The sequence below is a fragment of the Saccostrea echinata genome, unplaced genomic scaffold (assembly GCF_033153115.1).
Source record: "Saccostrea echinata isolate AGI-Se365-2 ecotype Australia unplaced genomic scaffold, CSIRO_AGI_Sech_v1 ptg000001l, whole genome shotgun sequence".
Classification (NCBI taxonomy): Eukaryota; Metazoa; Mollusca; class Bivalvia; order Ostreida; family Ostreidae; genus Saccostrea; species Saccostrea echinata.
The window spans coordinates 35,502,158-35,522,913 of NW_026889750.1; the positions used below are offsets into that span (position 1 = coordinate 35,502,158).

General features: G+C 33.9%; 1 protein-coding gene across 1 annotated transcript; it reads right to left on the reverse strand.

Annotated features, from left to right (window-relative positions):
* Positions 1-1,338: 1,338 nt before the first annotated feature.
* LOC133190563 (proton-coupled folate transporter-like) lies at positions 1,339-9,891 on the reverse strand. Its single transcript, XM_061326262.1, has 6 exons — positions 9,832-9,891; positions 9,649-9,706; positions 4,119-5,328; positions 3,930-4,013; positions 3,269-3,425; positions 1,339-3,166 (listed from the first exon to the last, which is right to left on the reverse strand). Exons 2-6 carry the CDS (start codon positions 9,676-9,678, stop codon positions 3,079-3,081), a joined length of 1,569 nt encoding a protein of 522 aa, XP_061182246.1. The 5' UTR covers positions 9,679-9,706; positions 9,832-9,891; the 3' UTR covers positions 1,339-3,078.
* Between the last annotated feature and the right edge of the window lie 10,865 nt (positions 9,892-20,756).

Here is a 20,756-nt window from a genome sequence, read left to right on the forward strand (position 1 = left end):
TGTACAAGTAAGTAAATCATTTATTATAGTGACATGTGTTATACAGTACAATGAGAAACATTTAATACAATTAAATATTCAAACACCCGGCCCATCGGACCTATATGTCACTTTTAACAAAAATGAATGAAATATATATATATACACATGTATATGTATATGTATCAATCTCAGAAAAAATATAGTTATGATAATACTTTGTAATTATTTAGACGTAATCAGGTTTCACCTCGACGAAAATTAAGTTTTCGCTAGCAAAACACGCCAAAAGGAAATGGATAAGCCATGAATACTTAGAATGGAGAACACTAAGATTTGTATCACCGCACTGACAAGGCCCCCATTAGAAATGAGGAAAGTTGTAAAGACGAATAATAGCCTGCGTAGAATAATGACAGTGGGTCATTATTCGTCTTTACACCGGTCACTTGCGTAGATCCAGGAATTTATTCCGGGGGTGCTTGGGTGTGTCCAAACTAACTCGAACAAATTAAGATGGGACTCTCCCCCCCCCCCAAAAAAAAAAAAATACATGTAAAATAAAAGGCCCATGGGCCACATTGCTCACCTGAGCACTTTGGTTAGCGAAAATCGTAAATCAGTAATGTTCAATATTGAAAAGTTTAAAAACAGTGACCCCACCCTATCCCGGGAGGACAGGGGAGGGGTTGTGATCTGTACAAACTTGAATCTACACTTACTGATGACGCTTCCATATTTATATACATGACTAATCATGGCTTGCAATTTTTTTCATAGATTTTCACTTCAATATTCCTATTTATAATTTGATAGCCTATTGTAGCCCGCCCTATCCCGGTGGTCATGATTTGAACAAGCTTGAATCTACACTACCCTAGGATGCTTCCATATTAATATGACCAATCATGGCATTGCTGTTCTTGACGGGAAGATTTTTAAAGCTTTTTCCAATACGTCCACATGTATATTCCTATGTAAAACTTTGATTGCACATTGTGGCCCCACCTTACCCCCTGGCGTCATGATTTGAATAAACTTGAATCTGCACTACCTGAGGATGCTTCCATATAAATATGACTAATCATGGCTCTCCTGTTTTTAAAAGAGTTTTTCTATGTATCCCCATATAAAACATTGACCGCCAATTGTTGTCCCACCCTACCCCGAGAGTCATGATTTGAACAAACTTAACTCTACACAATCTGAGGATGCTTTCAAATAAATAAACATTTATTTAAATGATATTTTCACTCATATAACGTTGTTTCTCTTAATTTATAATATATATGCAATTTAGCAAAAAAAAAAAAAAAAAAAAAAAAAAAAAAAAAAAAAAAAAAAAAAAAAAAACACCCAGCTGCGAATTGCCAGTTTTTTGATTTTAGTTGTACATAGCAAAATTTGTGGACATAAATATGACTTATCATGGCTTTGCTGTTCTTTAGGAAAAGATTTTTAAAGATTGTTCCTATATATTCCAATTTAAAAGTTTAATTGTCGATTGTGGCCCAACCTTAGCCCCTGGGGTCATGATTTAACAAACTTGAATCTATACTATCTATACTACGTAATGAAGCTTTCACTTAAGTTACTTTTTTTTTTTTGACCAGTGATTATTGAGAAGATTTTTAAAAGATACCAGCAAATTTTCACTTATTCTTAATTTTCTCCACTTAAAAGCAAGCATGCATGGGCTTTCATTTGAAGAAATTTAATTAAATCCCCTTCACCTAAAGATACTTTGTAACAAGTTTGGTTGAAATTGACCCAGTAGTTCTTGAAAAGAAATAAAAAATGTGAAAACTTTACGCACGACAGATGGACGCCTGGCACTCTTTGATCAGAAAAGCTCAATTGAGTCTTCGGCTCAGGTGAGCTAAAAAAAACTTCCTCAAACCTGAAAAAACTATTTCGTAGAAAGGAGGGGTAGGGGTCGCAAGTCATGATCACTTTCCCAAGTCAATTTTCATATATACATGTATTTCGTATACATGTACATGGTTCTCCTTACCAATTCACGAAGAGTGTGTTTCCTAGCATGGGGTCCAAGGTCAATTTTTGATTACTTTACGTATAAATTAAATTTGAAATAAATCTGAAAATCCTCCGGGGAGGGGGTCCAGACATCCCGATCCCCCTCTTGATCCGTGCATGGACCAAAAGCAACTTAAGAATCTAATGGGCAGGAAAGGATACAGACAAAGTGGAGTAGGTGGGCGTCAGCAAGGGCAGCAGCCAGAGACAAGTGGAGGCAGTTTATTGGGGCCTTATGTGCCAGCGAATACGAGGTGAGGAAGCAAAACGCATTATCCGACGTAGCGAAATACTTGAACCGAAAATTTAAAAATGCACCTCTTATCGAGAAAGCAATAATAATTGGGATTCTGATTGTATCCTTTTACAATGCATACTGTCAGGTACATGTATATTATAATTTTTACATTTCGAATGACATACAGGTACGTTCTGAACAGGGGCGGATCCAGCAGTTTTTGAAAGGAGGTTTCAACGTGTTGCACCCCTCCCCCCCCTCCTCCCGACACACACACTCAGAGACACACACACACATATACAGGGAGAGAAAAATTCTCTTATGCATACTCCCTTTAATAACTAATTTAAGTTAGTTCCTCAGAAGATACTCCGAAAATGATATAGCCAAATTCCGCCATAATATTTCGATGTTATCAGATTGAAATCTCACGTTACTTATCGTATACTAGATCAAGTTGATATTTCCTATCATTCACTCGTAAATGAAAACGCTTAGGGAAGGGGGGATAATGAAGGTAAATGGATGAAAGTAAATACGCAAGACTAGATCTGTAAGTGGAATGGACAAAGATTGCCGATCGAGGTGTTTTGAATTAAAGTACGTTCCTATTCAAAAACCATGTAAAAATATCTATTCCAGAAAACACGTTTTATTTTCTATCTCTCTCTCTCTCACTACGTTGCAAAAATAAAGGGGGTCCAACTCCCGGGACCCCCTGTGGATCCGCCAATGCTGAAGTTTTATCTTAATTCCTTTATTTAAATTTCAGTATAATAATACAAGTTCAGCATTGATTTTTGTTGTTGTTCGCAATTAGCCCTCTATTTCTCCTCTGGGTCAACAACAATTTCTTTTTCTGTGTAAGTCATATCTTTGGATCCACCAATCCTACCAGCCAACCAGAGAATGCTATATAAGTAACAAAATCTCACAAGTTATCTATGAAAAAAAGAAGAAACACGCAAAAAAATATTTTAAGATCAAAGAACACGCAATTTGACCAGCACTTACAATATTAAGATAACTGCCACAGTACTAATCCCAGCAAACATAAGAAACACAAAACCCCTCATTTTGGCTACCGTAGCGCTATATACAGCGTTACCGACGGTGATACCGATAATGTTACAAAGAGAGTCGGCCATACCAATCCCCGCAAATAAGGTCCCTATAAAAGAGTAGTTCACTATTACCTAAATACAGCAAATACATATACTATATATCATATAATTCTATTTTGTTTGTTCTTTTTCTTTAATATCTCTCTCCCTCTTTCTTCTCTCGCTATATATATATATATATATATATATATATATATATATATATATATATATATATATATATATATATATATATATATATATATATATATTACTTTCATTTATTAAAAAAAATCAAAAGAGAGACAGAGACAGAGAGAGGAAAATATAGAAACGTTAAAACTTCTACCAAGATGTTAAAATGATGGGGATATATATATATATATATATATATATCTATATCTATATATATATATATATATATATATATATATATATATATATATATATATTTATTTATTTTAAAAAAAGGGTATATTCACATTGTACATGTATATAATTTCGGAGTAAATTGGCTGTGTCTTGATTTCACTACTCAGTATAAATTCTAGTAAACAATTGAATTTACTGGCCTTGTTTGTCTGCCGGAGTCATTTTGGACATGAATCCTTTCATAATCGGTCCAATCATTGCAGATCCAAATCCTACTACAGGAACTTTAAGAAAAAAGGAAGGAAAAAGATCATTTAAGACATAACATATAAATTGATGTAATTCATTACCCATGATATTCTAAAAGTTTATGAGATTTTTTCATTTACCAAAAAACATTTCAAAACTCTTCTCCGCAAAGGCTTCAAGAAAAAAGGAACTAGCGTGCGATGCTGCTCCAATAACACCACAGAATTCAATTGATATGCAACGTTGCAGAAGGCGAAGAAGCACCAAGCCAACGATGTAGGCAAATGTGATCCGAATGGCAATGAACCAGCCGATAAGCACCGAATCCCAACAAAACGGTGCATTCAATTGATACAGGGTTTCAACACTAGCTTTACCTTGCAAACCTAGTTGAACACATATACCAACCAAAATAGAAAACACATATCGCCACTGAGTCCCTTTTCCGTATCTGTTGCTGGTGTAAAACGTAGTCACTCCTTTTAATTTATCACAGATCTGTAACCTCTTTGATATCAACTTAACCTCATGAGGTAGAGATTCAGGAAGGAACAGTCCTATTATTAAAACAGATAGAAATACACATATCGTTGAAATAAGCGTTGATATAGTGAAACCAAGTGCACGAATCAGATAGCCAGAAGACAAGGACCCTACAAGCCCACCAACACCGGCGCATACCTCAATAATCACCAACAAGAAAACACGGTTGTCTCCGGGTTCTGTTATATCAGCAACGTATGACAAAGCTACAGAAAGCAAACTAAAAAGCCCCCCTGTTGCACCCTCTACAAGCAAGAAAACAATCAACCAGTAAAGATTCACCTCGTAGTGAATACCAATTACAAATAAGACATATCTGAGGAAAGCCCCTGCAATTGGAAGGACAATGAAAGGTTTTCTTCCATATGTGTCGCTCAGCGTAGCAAAGAAAAGGTTTCCAAGTACAGGAGGAATGAACAATGCTAAGGAAGTGTAAATTAGAAACTGTGAGGCTAAAACTTGGATTTTGTTCTCAGCTTCTGTGATATCTGACGAAACATTGTTGGCTTTGCAGTATGACTTCTCCGTAGGATTGACCTGGAAAGACAGATTACCAAAATAGTGTTTGTGGAAGTAAAAGTACACGTATTGGTTGAGTACACCATGCTGTGTAATAGTGAAGGCGATGACCAACAGGAAAATTCCTAAACTTAAAACGAAGGAATGACGAAAGAAATGCCTTGGTCCAGGAGATTTTACAGTGTCCTGCGTGCTTTCTCCGAGAAGTCGCACCGTCTCGGTATCTTCAGAATGAAGTAGATGTGTGGAATCTGTAATTTTGGTCTCGTCATTGTCCGTTGATTTTGACTGAAAAAGATTAAGTGAAATATTTTCCGACATAGGATATCATTTAGGAATAATGGGTTATTTTCTAATCGAATGCCACATAAAACATATTTCTAGAGTTTGTATAATTATTATTTTGCTTTCAGTCAACATGCAACTGTTGTTGTCTTTAGCATAATTACGATTTCATAATGATCAACTATTAAAGTCATGAGACATGCATCTCATACGTGGCTATATTTGTTACATTAAAAGTTATAATCTAAAGATTAAACTTATCTATAACTATCTTACTGTCATATACATTCTAGTACATATAATGATCAAAATTATCAATAAGGTGTTGGTAAATGACAGAGGCAATTTGGTGATTTACCTTAAATCTGACATCGTACGCGTGTTTTTGGATATACATTGTCTGATGTACCATATCAATTGTCTTATACAATTACAGCGTATACTATTTATAGAGTTCTGATAAACCCAGCCTATGAAATTAACTTTTAAAATTTACAATCCATTTCAATCAGTTGATGTACACAAATTTGAAATACCGAAAGAAATGTAGAAAGCCTGGTGAGGTTTTATCATTTGGGTTTACCAAAACTTGTAGAAGTCAGTCAGGCTCCTAGAGAATGCCAGTGTCAATATTCAATGACCTAAAAGTTAGACCTTGATCTGTGAATAAATATACAGTTGTGGTCTGTTGCAAACGGTTGTCACTGCGACATTCCTTAGTGTATTAAAATTCAAAAGAAATGTCAGGCATGTAATTCTTTTTTTTTTTGGTGGGAGGAGCCCCGGGCACAACATAACAGAAATTATGTAAGCGAATAAGTCAAAATGATTTAAAAGAGTTTAATTAACAAAGAGTAGTGGATCGTATAGCGGCTTTCTCTATCAAAAAGCGTCGTTGATCGTATTCTATAGGTAGGTTGGGGCTATCTGGTACCATTTGTGGGGTGTACAATACATAACGCTCATTTACATACACTGTACAGCTGCTGTATGGAACGATGCTTAAAACTTGTAATTACTGGTAATATTAATTTCAGATTCTATATATATTTTGCTTCTGTTTTGTTTTGTCATTTGTTTTTGTTTTTTGTTTTTGTTTTTTTTTTTTTTGGGGGGGGGGGGGGGTCGAAGTATACATATTTTGGAAAAACATCCTAATTTTTTTTTACACTATGTTTAATCGACGCCATTTCTGGAGGTACACCTCAGAGTTAGCCAGGTTCCCTGGCTCATCCTAGCTTAGTGCTGCGTATAGTACACGAAGCATAACAGGGGCAGGGAACCGGGCGACCTCTGAGTGAGTTCACTTCAAAATGAAGTCCCGGCAGGTTTATTCGGGTTTCCCTCTTGACCAACCATAGATTTGCTTATATATTAATTTTTTCGACCAATCAAATTTGCGCGTTTTTAAGCATGTGTGTGTGTGTGTGTTGTGAATGTAAGCATGACAGGCGCAAGTAACCGAAGAGACTTAACTCCAATATTAGTGAATGGTTGAGTATCTATTGTTTTATATTTACATCCACTGAATATTTTCTCTTTTATTTCTAAAGAAAACAATTGGCGTTTATCAGTTCATGTACAACACTAGGCATATGACCTGTACAAATTTCTTGATCAGTGGCTGTTCCATCAATGAAACGTACTGTGACGTACATGTATATCAATAATACAATAATTAATCTTTTTAATCCTACTTTAAATGATTATTTATACAGATATAAATATAAACAATAAAATGCCTTTCTTAATTAGGTTATTAGTACGGGAATTAACGTCGCAGCTATTGCAGAAAACAACAGCTGCGACGTTAATTCCCGTACTAACAACCAAAGGAAGCATTTCATTGTTTAAATGTGAATATTGTTTTCTACTTATAAACGGATGTTAAAGTATTGAAAAATAATTATAATAAATTGTTTACTCTACAGATTGTACTATGAGTGTTTATATTTGTTGGAGATAAGAACCAAAGAGTCAAAAATGTTGTAAAATTCCTGATTATTTAATAATACCTCGGCTTTCGGTGTCGGTCAACCAATACCTGATCAGGTCCGTATAGTCACGAGTAGACCTCATCAAAAGTCAGTAATTGAATAATTATGTTAAGTTACTATTCTTGTTAAGTCTCCTCCAGATAGATAAACATCCTGGTACCTTACAATGCCCTTAATCCTTTTATTTTACGGAAAAGTCAATATCCCGATTGGATTATAGGTGCATATAGTCTATAATGAGTACATTGTAATAAGCTTAGCTTTACTTTCTTGATTAAAATAATTGTCTCAAACCCTATAGATAAACAGTTCGAAACTCCTTGACAGAAAAAAAGATAAAGAGGGACTAATCTTAAAATTAGATTTATTTTCCATTATATAGTATACTATGTTGGAAAATGATTTGGATGGAACAAGCCCTGTGTCGTCACGGGCCTGTATCTTGCATAAGAAGTTTCACATTCATTAATTCAGACATATGATATGTAACAAATTATTAGGTAACTCGTAAATTCAAGTCTTTTATTGCAACACAGTGCTAAAAGAAATGCTACTATTCAGGTAAAGAAAATTATACATGTATAGAATTAACATATTTTCAACAATTAAGCTGTTTACAAATACATGTACTAGTACTTGTATTTTTTATTGCATGACAATATATCATGGAATCACATTTGTCAGTTACGGTACTTTCATAAGTTGTTGGGTTTCAACTTTTTTTTCAAAACCAAATTTTAGTGATACATTACCACATTGTACTACAAGAAAAAAGGGGGACAACTTTGCCTTTCAATGAACATTTTCAATAGTAAAAAAAAGTTGAAGGGGAGGGGGGGGGGCAGTCCCTGTCCATCCCCTGAAGTTACGTGCCTGTTTTCAATAAATCGCACTATTCACGATTTCACCAGACAATCCTCGTTTATATATAACCATTGCCTTGTTGCCATTGAAACAAGTTAGAAATGATCAAAGTTCAATAATATCAGTGTTAAAAATTGTTGCATTTTGTCAAGTCGAAAATTCCTAGGAATTTTACTTTACTATGAAATATACAACTTTAACGCCTGATGTGAATTCATTCTACCCCTATTGGCTATTGCTATTCTTTTAGAGAGAGAGAGAGAGAGAGAGAGAGAGAGAGAGAGAGAGAGAGAGAGAATAAAAGGTGTTTCCTGGAATACAGATATTTTTACGAGGCATATATACCCTTTGAATATACGTAATTCAAAACAACTCGATCGGCAATTTTTGTCCATTCCGATAATTAGATAGAGTCTCGTCGTATTTCCACATGATCCATTCATCCATTTTCCTTCATTTTCCCCTTTCCTAAACCGTTTTCATTTATGAGTGAATAATAGAAAATATTTCTACCTAATTCAATATGCGATAAGTAACATGTGAGAATATCGAAATATTCTGGCCAAAATTTAGCTATATCATTTTCGGACCATCTTCTGAGGAACTAACTTTTAAAAGTCATTAAAGGGAGTATGCATAAGAGGATTTATTTTTATCTCCCTGTATGTGTGAGTCTGTTTGAGTGTTTGTATATGGGGGGGGGGGGATAGCACCAGCCTGGACCCCCTTTCAAAAATTGCTGGATCCGCCCCAGAAACCCTTTCCTTTAAATCAAGTGTGCGAAACTTTGAGAATGGAGAGGGAAGGGAGAGCAATATGACAGAGAGAAAACCACTGTCTTTATGAACAAATCTAAGGTCCACCCTTTATTTGAATTCTTAATTCTCTCAACCCTTTCCCTTAAATCAAGTTAAACAAGCAGAATCTATATACAAATAGCCAAACAGCTGACGGGTACATGTATATTCAAACATATATATGGAAATATGTAGCTGCAGAACTGTAGCTCTCTGCTTGAGAAAATTCGGACAGACAAAGCAGAGAGCTATACAGATCCAAGCGTTGTAAAAACCTTCAATTTACGCCGCCGCTTTTTTGTCGCTCGCTTCGGGTATTAATTTCTTGTAATTAATGCTTTCCCTTGCTTTAAAAGTGGTATCCAATATTTATCTATATATTTTACTCCTATTCCTGACACGACAAAAAAGCGGCGGCGTAAATCGGAGGTTTTTACAACGCTTGGATCTGTAGCTCTCTGCTTTGTCTGTCCGAATTTTCTCACGCAGAGAGCTACAGTTCTGCAGCTAGGAAATATGTAGCCACGATGATAATATTGATCCAATGGCTCAAAATACTTCGGCATGATCGCGGAAGATTTTTAATGCCCCATCCATGCACCTTTCTCGTTGATCTTTTTGCCCACAAACTTAAGATTATTAGTAAGCTTCTTGTGGTAACATACCTTCACATTTTTTTCATTTATCACTAGCATTCTAATTCCATTGACTTTGAACACCAATCTGAAAGTGAATTAAGAAATGAATTAGAGTTTAGTTGAGTGCAGATAGAATTACACCACGCATGTAATTCTGAGAGAGAGAGAGAGAGAGAGAGAGAGAGAGAGAGAGAGTGATAGAGATCTAACCTTGTGAGTGAGTTATAATTTTCCTTAATCTAAAGATACAAAAATGTGCGCTAGCTACATGTACCTGAAGCAGGACACCACACAGTTCACAGAGAACGTTCTAGTTTGTCAACTTTGTCTAATATGCGTCTTAGATCTTAGATTGTTCAGTGACTGTGACATCTATATACTTGTAGATTAAAAAAATTTGCAAATAAACTCCGAAACGGGTGCACCAGAGTTCTTACTTACTCCTCTAAGAATATTCACTAGATACAAGATGATGTCTGTAAACTATATTTAGATTTCACTCTCATAGTAAGTATCGTACATAAAATTAAAAGTCTACTTTCATTTTCTATATATAAACTGTCATGAATCAGCTGGCGGTTCCGGTTGGCGGATCTAAGTTACTGGCAATTTTTAATGAAACTGACAATAAGCAATCTTTATTTAACTGATAAAACGTCGTCTCTGTATTATTCAATCAAAACTTGATTTTAAATGATACAAGAATAGATATGGGTTATCCCATATCCAAGATATTCGACTTTTAATTTATTCGAATTTTCATTGTGCTCAGATGATTTCTAATAAAAAAAACAAGTATTTACTGACAAAACGTCAGAGATACTCAAGCTGTAGAAAGTCATAATAAAAGTGCCATAAATATCCTAAAACGACAAAATATTTAGGCTACTGAGTTTCAACATCTTTTGTTGAATAAAATATGCATGTACTATGAAACAAACTGCATGTTCATATATAACGTTAGATGTAGATGCATGTAGTGACTATCACAAAGTCGCTAAAAATAGTTTTAATTTCACATAGAACATAGACTAAATATAATTAATCGTATAATTTTAAAAATGTATTTAACACCTCGTTCATTTTCAGGAATATTTAAACCAAATAGCATGTTACAGGCCTGTAGCAACGTTTTCAAAGTGAAGGGGGGGGGGGCTCCGAAAAAAATCCCGCGTACTATATGGGCCTGTGCTACATGTGTACCATATAACTTTCCAATGATATAATCTTCTGTAAAAAAAAAAAAAATCAAATCAAGTTCAAGCCGTTATGGATTATCAAAGATAGCCCATTTTTTTAAATAGCAAAACTATAGATCTATCAAGGATAGATTTTAATTTATTTTTTAATTTTGTGCTATTAAATTACTATCACCCATAGTATAGGCAGATGTTAAAGATGGTCAACATGTCACCTTTTAGAACGAATGAACTTGTAATCAATGAACTTGTCCAGAGATGCATTGACGGCCGTTGTTAAACGCAAAGGAAAGCGCGAGATCGGATGCGGCTATGGAGCATCACTGAATATTCCTTCGCCATAGGATAGAATCCGACATTTAACACTTAATATAGATTTTGAATATACAGATGTTTTGAAGATAAACTTAGTATATTTTCGTGTTTTTAAACTGAGTAGATCGATGACCTAGTCTCGTTTTAGATAACTCAGCCCCTCTAGCCCAATTTAGGGCTTGAGTAAAAAACCTGCACTTTTTATGAAACTGGTGTATAGTTCTAAACTTCTTCATTTCCGTAGCAAATACTGATACCCAGTCTACGTGATCTAAGCGTCTCTAGCAAACGGTGCACACACCTGTGCTTGCAAGACCAAATAGCCTTGGTCTACACACGTGCGAAGATCCTTTCAGACGAGCTCGGAACATTACGTTGCTTTGCAACGAGGTTACGATTGGAGGTGTTTAACCATAATAACCATTCCGTTATTCATTAAAAGAGAGAAAAAACACACAGTTAATGATTAACATATCCATTCAAAAGAAATTATAAGGCAATGAACGAACAATAATAATGACAGTAATATAACTGGTGAAAAGATTTATCATTATCAATCGAAGTATGACCTATATATTTTCGGGAAAAAGACTGAGGAGGCAGCGAGCGTAGGAATATGAAAACTTTTTATTTGCTTTTCCGGGGAAAAGATGATTTTCTTAAAATCTTTTTACGTTAATTTTGTTTTCTTTAACGTATTAAATATACATCATTATTCTTAACATTTGTTGTAATCTTGTATCTACTGATCATGAACGGAACTATTTTCGTCGGAGCAATTGTGTGAAGAGTACCTGACTTTAGTAATATATCTTGAATAGATAATATGCACTGATCGAATATATTAATAAAAGAAATAAGTCATGATAACCGATTAAAAGGGAAATGTTCCCTTGCAGAGTTGTCGTTCGTTTCTCTCTCAGACACCTCTGCGATGGGCTCACGTCAAGATTTTTGACATAACGTAAAAAACATAACATTCCAAGGATTATACTTAGTAAATATCTACCTTAAAATAGAAACATTAGTGCAGGCATTTAATTATAATGAATTCAAACAAACGCACTATTTCTCGTGCTTATCACTGTGATATACGCGAGCCAACGACAGAGGTGAATGTATTAAACGTGAGCCGAGAGTGATTATTTTCGTCATTCACCGACTTTAATATTGACGGAAACTTCTAGAACATCATATAGCATCGAGCCCGATGTGAAAAAGATAACCGAGGCGATTATAGCTGCATGAACATAAAAAGCTTTTGTTTCGTGTGAATGGTCATTGAAGTAATGGTAAATCATTGATAACACTATAAGTTGTGAATATACATTGTATTTATATATCGAAAGACTATTACATATACAGTGTGTAGTAGGTTTTCCTAATAAATTTATCGGTAAAGAAGATGGGTGAACATGACGAGCGAAAAGCCTATAGTGTGACAAACATGAAGGTGAAAAATTAAATCTCAATTATATCAAAATTTTCCTTGATATTTCATCTAACATATGTACTTTATGTAAAATCTCTACAAATTGCAAAAATCTCAAGAAGATTGAAATTATATGCTTATGAAGTATTGTACACACACTAAAGAGGGCAAAAAAGAGTCATTTTCTCATACTATCATTATTTTTCGATATGAGTGGGTCTTCGCTCCATTTTTTTGAAAGTTCGAAGTTTGCATAAAAATATACATTTTTTTGGTTTCCAAAAATATGGAGCAAGGACCCACTATACCTTAAAAATATACTTTTATGACATATCATTCGCATCTTTTCGAGAAATACTTGAAGTCCATTAAGTCAAGGGTCATATCACAAACATGATTTAAATGCCACTAGTCATCAGGACTTGTGTAGTCTAGTGGTTAGCGTGCTAGTCTCGAAAGAAAATGATACTCGGGATTTTTATTGCTAGGGTTCGAACCCCACGAATACCACATTATTTTTTTAATAAAAGAATAAATTTTGCCGAGAAAAAATTTTCCTCAGAAAAGTTTTTTTTATCATAATTTCATAAATTTCAATAATGAGAACTTTACTCTAAATATTGAATTCATAAATTGAACATGATTTTTATATATCTGAAGCTATAGGCTTTCTGCACGCTATGTTCGCCCATCTCCAAATTTATATATATATATTCCTCACTGAGAGCATCGTTGCAAGGAACCCGAAGTACAATTTGTACTTCGTAATAAGCTTGCTTACATGAAAAGAGAAAATGTTTGAATAGGGTATTATTCAAATACAATTAAAGCTGTAAAATGTTTGTGCTTTAATCAATACATTTCAGGGGTTTTTTTTATGAATACAGTCTTTTGAATCAAATACTCGGCCTATTCATAGGGGGTTTAAAGCTAATTTTTACTTTGTCTTGGTTTATAAATATGTACATGTATGTATCTTATTGATATGTAAAAAAAAAAAGAAGGTATAATACAACAATTTAGAGGATCCATAGAGTATAAAATGAACTGAAAGGTGAAGCTTTGTTGCCCAAAAGCAAGAAAAATAGGGTGATCAGGATCAACAAAATAATTAGTCTAGTATTCATTAACAGTTCATAAATTAGATTCTAATCTGTTCCCCATTTATCACTCTCACCAGACAATATATTAACAAACTATCAGTGCTTCTGTACTCTTTTAATTCCTTGTGGAAATCTCTTACATTGGCCTGAGTAAGACTCTTGGTTTTTGATGAACATTTAAGGTACTGGTATTCCATCCCTAATAGCCTCAGATTCAGTGAATTTGAATCCATAACAGATGTGTACGGGTGGAATACTCAGTATATTTAGACATAATCTCCATTTATTACTATTAGCATGTAAGAATGGAACGTGTCCTAATTTATGACTTGACATTTGTTGAAGAGTTATCTCCCTCTTTTTTTAAGTAATAAAAATCAATTTAAAAAAAATATACGGTAACAAAATTGTTTTCAATTGTCATTCCATTTCTATTGATTTAATGCATCTTTCCACCACAGTATTTATTGATATTCTTATTATTTGAATTTTTATTTAAAAAAAAAAATGGCTTGTCTCCATATACTTCAATGCAATTCCTATTAATTAAATACTGCTTAGTTAATTACATTTTTGAAACTTTCACTTAGTAAATCCTTTTCTACTGTAAAGTTCTTTGAATTAATATCAGAGTATTATATACGTGGTTGATATTTAAGGATAGAGAATTAGGTCCTATTAGGGATGGAAAACCTTAATAAGACAAGTCTACCTGATCATTAAAACTATGAAAGTACTTTTTGTATAGTACAATAAAAATTCTTGCATAATTCTCTTATTCTATGTACATTTTCAAGTACATTATTTACAGTGATTAATTATCACAAGTAAATGGCAAAGGGGAATATCTCCTCTCAGTAGAATACAAATTAATAGAGCCCTGGCCTGGACTAGAACACTTGACCAAATGGTCTTGATGTTCAAATATCTGGTAAAAATAGCCTTCCTTATTAAAACTTTTACTCTTTTTGCCCCTGATATGCCCAGGTGCAGAGAAGATTTTTAAAGCATTAATGCATTTTAACTATATAATAAATATAGAGCCCCGCCCTAACATCTGAACCTCTGATCCAGGGGTCATGAAATTCACAATTTTGGAAAAGGCATCCTTGCTTATCACAACCATGTATTTGTTTAAATAATACCCAGGAGAAGAGAAGATTTTCAAAGAAATAATGCACTTACTATATGATCTATATAGCCACGCCCTAGCACCAGAACCCCTGACCCAGGGGCCATGAATTTCACAATTTTGGTAGAGTCAGCCTTGCTCATCATAACTATGTATTCAATTTGGTTCAATAATACCCAGGAGTAAAGAAGAAGATTTTCAAAGAAATAATGCACTTTCACTATATGATCTATATAGCCCCGCCCTAGCACTAGAACCCCTGACCCTGGGGTCATGAATTTCACAATTTTGGTAGAGTCACCCTTGCTTATCATAACTATGTATTCAGTTTGTTTCAATAATACCCAGGAGTAGAGAAGAAGATTTTCAAAGAAATAATGCACTTTCACTATATGATCTATATAGCCCCACCCTAGCACCAGAACCCCTGACCCTGGGGCCATGAATTTCACAATTTTGGTAGAGGGCTCAATGCTTATTACAATCATGCCAACAGTTTGACTACTTGATGTCCAGGAGTAAAGAAGAAGATTTTTAAAGATTCCATTAATTTTGATGGTTTTGGCCCCACCCCTCAGGCCCCAGAGGGGCAGGAGCCACGAATTTCACAATTTTTGTTCCCCTTCACCCGTAGATGCTATAGGCCAAAATTAATTGAAATTGGTTCACTGGTTCCAGCGAAGAAGCTGAAAATGTTCAAAAGTTTACGACCGACGGACAACGCACGACGACGGACGAAAAGAGATAGCAATAGGTCACCTGAGTGACTCAGGTGACCTAAAAAAGTAAAGTACATACATATTTATAAACCAAAACCCAAGTACCTGTGAATTTTTACCCCCCACAAATCAATTTATCAGTAAAATGTGCATACAAAAATACAAAACGTACTTTCATATATAGTTTTTATTAGTTAAATACGATCGGGTCTGGAATCGAGGACAACAAAATGAAAACCTTCTAAAAGACGTGAAGAGTATACTTATCAAAACAAATTTAATTGATCATTCAAATGAATGTCCACTGTAATTAATTTTGTAAAGGGCCCAAATTCAGAATAAATGATTATATCTTGGGTTGTACATAATCCTAAATTTTATATTCATTATCGGGAAATTAATTAATTACCTAGGAAAATTGTCTTTCGAAATATTTGTTTATATTTTAAAAACATTGTATCAAAGATTATAATCATTTCTGTTATTAGGCAGATAATTGTAATTTATTAAATTATTACACATACTGAAATCTGAACAGTATACCGTTACGACTATATCTTGCCTTTGGCAAGACGACCGGTTCCTCAGTTGCAGCTACTATTTATACATTTGTTGAAATTACAAAATTATATATAAAATAGAATTTCTTATTGTACAACTACAAAAGTCTTCATACAATTTTACTTCCAATATAAGTATACCTACGCTAAACCTTTCGTGAGAGTAGGATGACGCATATTTAAAATAAAACAGATTTTATTTATTTTGTCGAATATTCGAATATATTCGAATACTGCCATTGAATATTCGAATATGAATTATTGACAAAATTGACATCCCTAATATATATATAATATATATATATATAATATATATATATATATATATATATATATATATATATATATATATATATATATATATATATATATATATATATATATATATATATATATATATATATATATATATATATATATATAATTTAATTTAATTTTGTTTGTATTCTAGCCTCTGATTGGTTAATATCCAAAAAGGAACACAAATTATTTCTGTATAACCTGGTTTGGTATGGGGACACACCCCCTGACAACCAGCTGAATCATCTGTATCCATACAATCCTCTCATTTCCAGTCCTCGGGATTCATGGAAAATTCCAGATTTAATAAATGTACCTTTAATTTCAAACGATAATTCGATCTTACCACATGTAACCAAACAACATGGCTGCTAGGCCTATGTATCAGTTATTACCTCCCCTCGATTCCCATCACTTCCGTTACTACGGTTGTATTATTGAGCGGCAAATTTGAACTAATAAAAAGTAATGAAATTTTACACCCATAGTTATTTAATGATTTTAAAATTAAATTATAAGGGATGACTCTAATTCAATGATTCAATGATTGCTTTCAGTGAACATCGATTCGATTAAGTATGGTCTGTTATCTTCAAATCATTTTTAAATTATTAAGTTAATATATGGCAGCGAAGTCGGACATGCATAGAAATGCCGCTACCCATTCAAAAGTGAAGAAATAGTTAGAAATGACTAAAGATAAAAAAAAAATGTTGGAAGTCAGTTTGTGTAGCAAGTTTATACGGGGAAAACAACCAATTTAGACTACCGATCCCAACAACGTCCATTCCTTCCATTTCGCTAGTCTAATCCACAGGCCTTTAGATCGCTTTTACAAAAAAAAATTAAGGTGTTAAAAAATATCTGTATTATACAACCCATTTTTTAAAAGTCGAATTTAAGCGATCCAAAGGTCTGTGGTCTAATCATAACAAACCGTCCTCCTTTTGCAATGATGAATAGATCTATCCTAAACAAGAACTATAAACCATTTGTAATTTTTGATGTATTAATTGTGTCTTTTGTGAAATTTAGTACCAAAAAACAGTTCCATTGGACTCGATGTTTATATACATTTATAAACTTGATTAAAACAGCTTTGGGGTTTGACAGAGCTTAACGTGGCTCAAGAAAATTAACACACTTGTATGTACATTTTTACATGTACCGAGTACCCGGGTACTCGATCTGAAAAACGTCCGAGTAACCGATTTTCAAGAAATTGACCGATTTGACATCCCTTATATATATATATATATATATATATATATATATATATATATATATATATATATATATATATATATATATATATATATATATATATATATATTAGGGATGTCAAAATATTTATTTTCTTTAGTCGAATATTCGATTGCATTATTCGAACGACAGTCGAATATATTCGAAACTTTTTCGGAAACTAAAATTTTATTTCAAACTTCACTGGTACATCACATATTTAATCCCAAATCCCCCTTTTTTTTAAATTGATTAAAAAGTTACATAAAATGTTACACACAGATGTTCACTTGGACTTAAAATGTGGATAGCGTGTTTATATTTACTTAATATAGACCGTTAATTTCTCCAAAATGTAGGATTTCACCGTCAATCATGTTCATAAATTGGTCTGTAAAGTCGGTTTTTTAGGAAGCATAAAAAATGACTGTGTGATATATTTTTTTAAAGCTTATTAAAATGATGTGGGGCACATACGGTGACCTTGATAATGTTAAATATTTGAAAATACTTTTTGTACCAATTATCAAAATGTCTTTAGAATATGTAAAAGAATATTAATTTTATAATAATTATCGTAGTGTCCAAACATGTCACGGCTATAATGGGTACATGATATGAGATCAAGTCCAATTAATAGTTTTACAAAGAAAGCGCAGTATGGCGAGATAATTTTATTATGAAAACAACACATTAATTGACAATAATTCACGCGGAAGTGAAGCGTTTTTAATCCCTGTACTTTCAACATGTTAAGTCAGCAGTTTTTAATGAGGAAAATTATCTTATCGACTATGTCTGAGGGAAGACGGTTTCTCAATTTTAGGCTGAGAATTCCAACTCTTTATCACTCTTTTATTGAATTTATTTATTCGAATGTCGTTTCGTTATTCGATCGTCGGTCCATTCGACTGATGGTCGAATAGTCGACTAATCGTTGACATCCCTAATATATATATATATATATATATATATATATATATATATATATATATATATATATATATATATATATATATATATATATATATATATATATTCTTTCTTGTATTCTCACTCAATCAAATAACCTGTTAATTAAATTATATAAAAGGATTTCTTGATTAAATTGGTTGACATTGGTTCAGCGGTTTCAGAGATTGATTGATTGATTGTATATTGTTTTACGTCCCATTCAAGAATTTTTCACTCATATAGAGACATCACCATATACTGGTGAGGGGCTTCAAATTTGACCTTTACTCGGCACTCAGGGCCATTGAGCAGTGAGGGATCTTTATCGTGCCAACACCTGCCGTGACACGGGGCCTCGGTTTTTAAGGTCTCATCCGAAGGACCCACAACTTTCACTTCAAAGTGCCGAGCGCATGGCGAAGGAATAGTTGCTACCCATTTCTTATCGAGTTAGGTCAGTCGCGGCCGAGATTCGAACTCGCGACCTCCCGATCATGGAGCTAGTGCTCTACTGATTTCAGAGAGGAAGCTGAAAATGTTCAAACGTTAACGGAGGACGCACATTGCAGAACGCAAAACGCACGACGCACGACGACGGACGAAAACAGATAGCAATAAGTCACCTGAGGTGACCTAAAAAAAATTGAACAATAACATGTATGCATTAAAATGTAAATATTATACATGAGTTTGTAGGGACTTGGGTGATAAATGCATCTGAAAACGAACTGGCCCTGTATCAAATGAATTATACAAAATTTATTTTCCAGAGGGGGGGGGGGGTGTCAGCCAAACTTAAAAAAGAAGTAAAATCCGACTCAGATTTTTAAACAAGAGGCCCAAGGGCCTTCACGGTCACCGGAGTACAATACAACAATTTAGAGGACCCATAAACTGAAAGTGAAAAAGTGAAGCTTTGTTGCCCAAAAGCAAGAAAAATAGTATGATTAGCATCAACAAAATAATTGGTCTGGTATCTATCTGTCCCCCATTTATCACTCTTACCATTCAGACTATTTAACAAAATGTCTATTTTTTAACCCCACATTACTTCTCACATTGGCCTCTCTTGGCCTTTGAAGAGCATTTAAAAAGATAAGTTATTTTTGTCTTATTTTTATTCATATATTATTTCCAAGTCTACCTGATCATAAAAACTACGAAAGTACTTTTTGTATTATACAATAAAAATTCTTGCATAATTCTCTTATTCTAGTAACCTTTCAAATAAATTGTTTACAGTGATTAATTATCAATGGTGAATGGCAAAGGGGAATTACTTTGCTCAGCAGAATACAAGTTAATAGAGCCCTGACCAGGACCAGAACACTTGACTAAATGGTCCAGGTGTTAAAAATTATGGTAAAAATACCTTTGCATATTAAAACTTTTAGTCTGTTTCCCTCTAATATGCCCAGAAGCATAGAAGATTTTCAAAGAAATGCATTTTCACTATATTATTAAATAAATAAAGCCCCACCCTTACACCCTGAGCACTCTTGCTCATCATAACTATGTACTTAGTTACTTTATTTAATACCCAGGAGCAGAGAAGAAGATTTTCAAAGAATTAATGCATTTTCACTATATAATCAATAGAGCCCCGTCCTAACACCAGAACCCCTGACCCTGGGATCATGAAATTCACAATTTTAGAAGAAGCACTCTTGCTCATCATAACTATGTACTTAGTTACTTTATTTAATACCCTGGAGCAGGGAAGAAGATTTTCAAAGAATTAATGCATTTTCACTATATAATCAATAGAGCCCCGCCCTAACACCAGAACCCGAGACCCTGGGGCCATGAATTTTACAATTTTGGTAGAGGGCTCAATGCTTATTACAATGATGCCAACAGTTTGACTGCTTGATGTCCAGGGGTAAAGAAGACGATTTTTAAAGATTGCAATATTTTTGGTGGTTTTTAGCCTAACCCCTCAGGCCCCAGGAGGGCAGGGATCATGAAATTCTTGTTCCCCTTCACCCATAGATGCTACATGCCAAATTTGGTTGAAATTGGTTAAGCGGTTTCAGAGAAGAAGCTAAAAATGTTCAAATGTTAACACACGATGCACGCTGACGGACGAAAACGGATAGCAATAGGTCACCTGTGTGACTCAGGTGACCTAGAAACAAAATATTTCAAACATTTCTAAGAGAAAGACGACCGCTTTCCT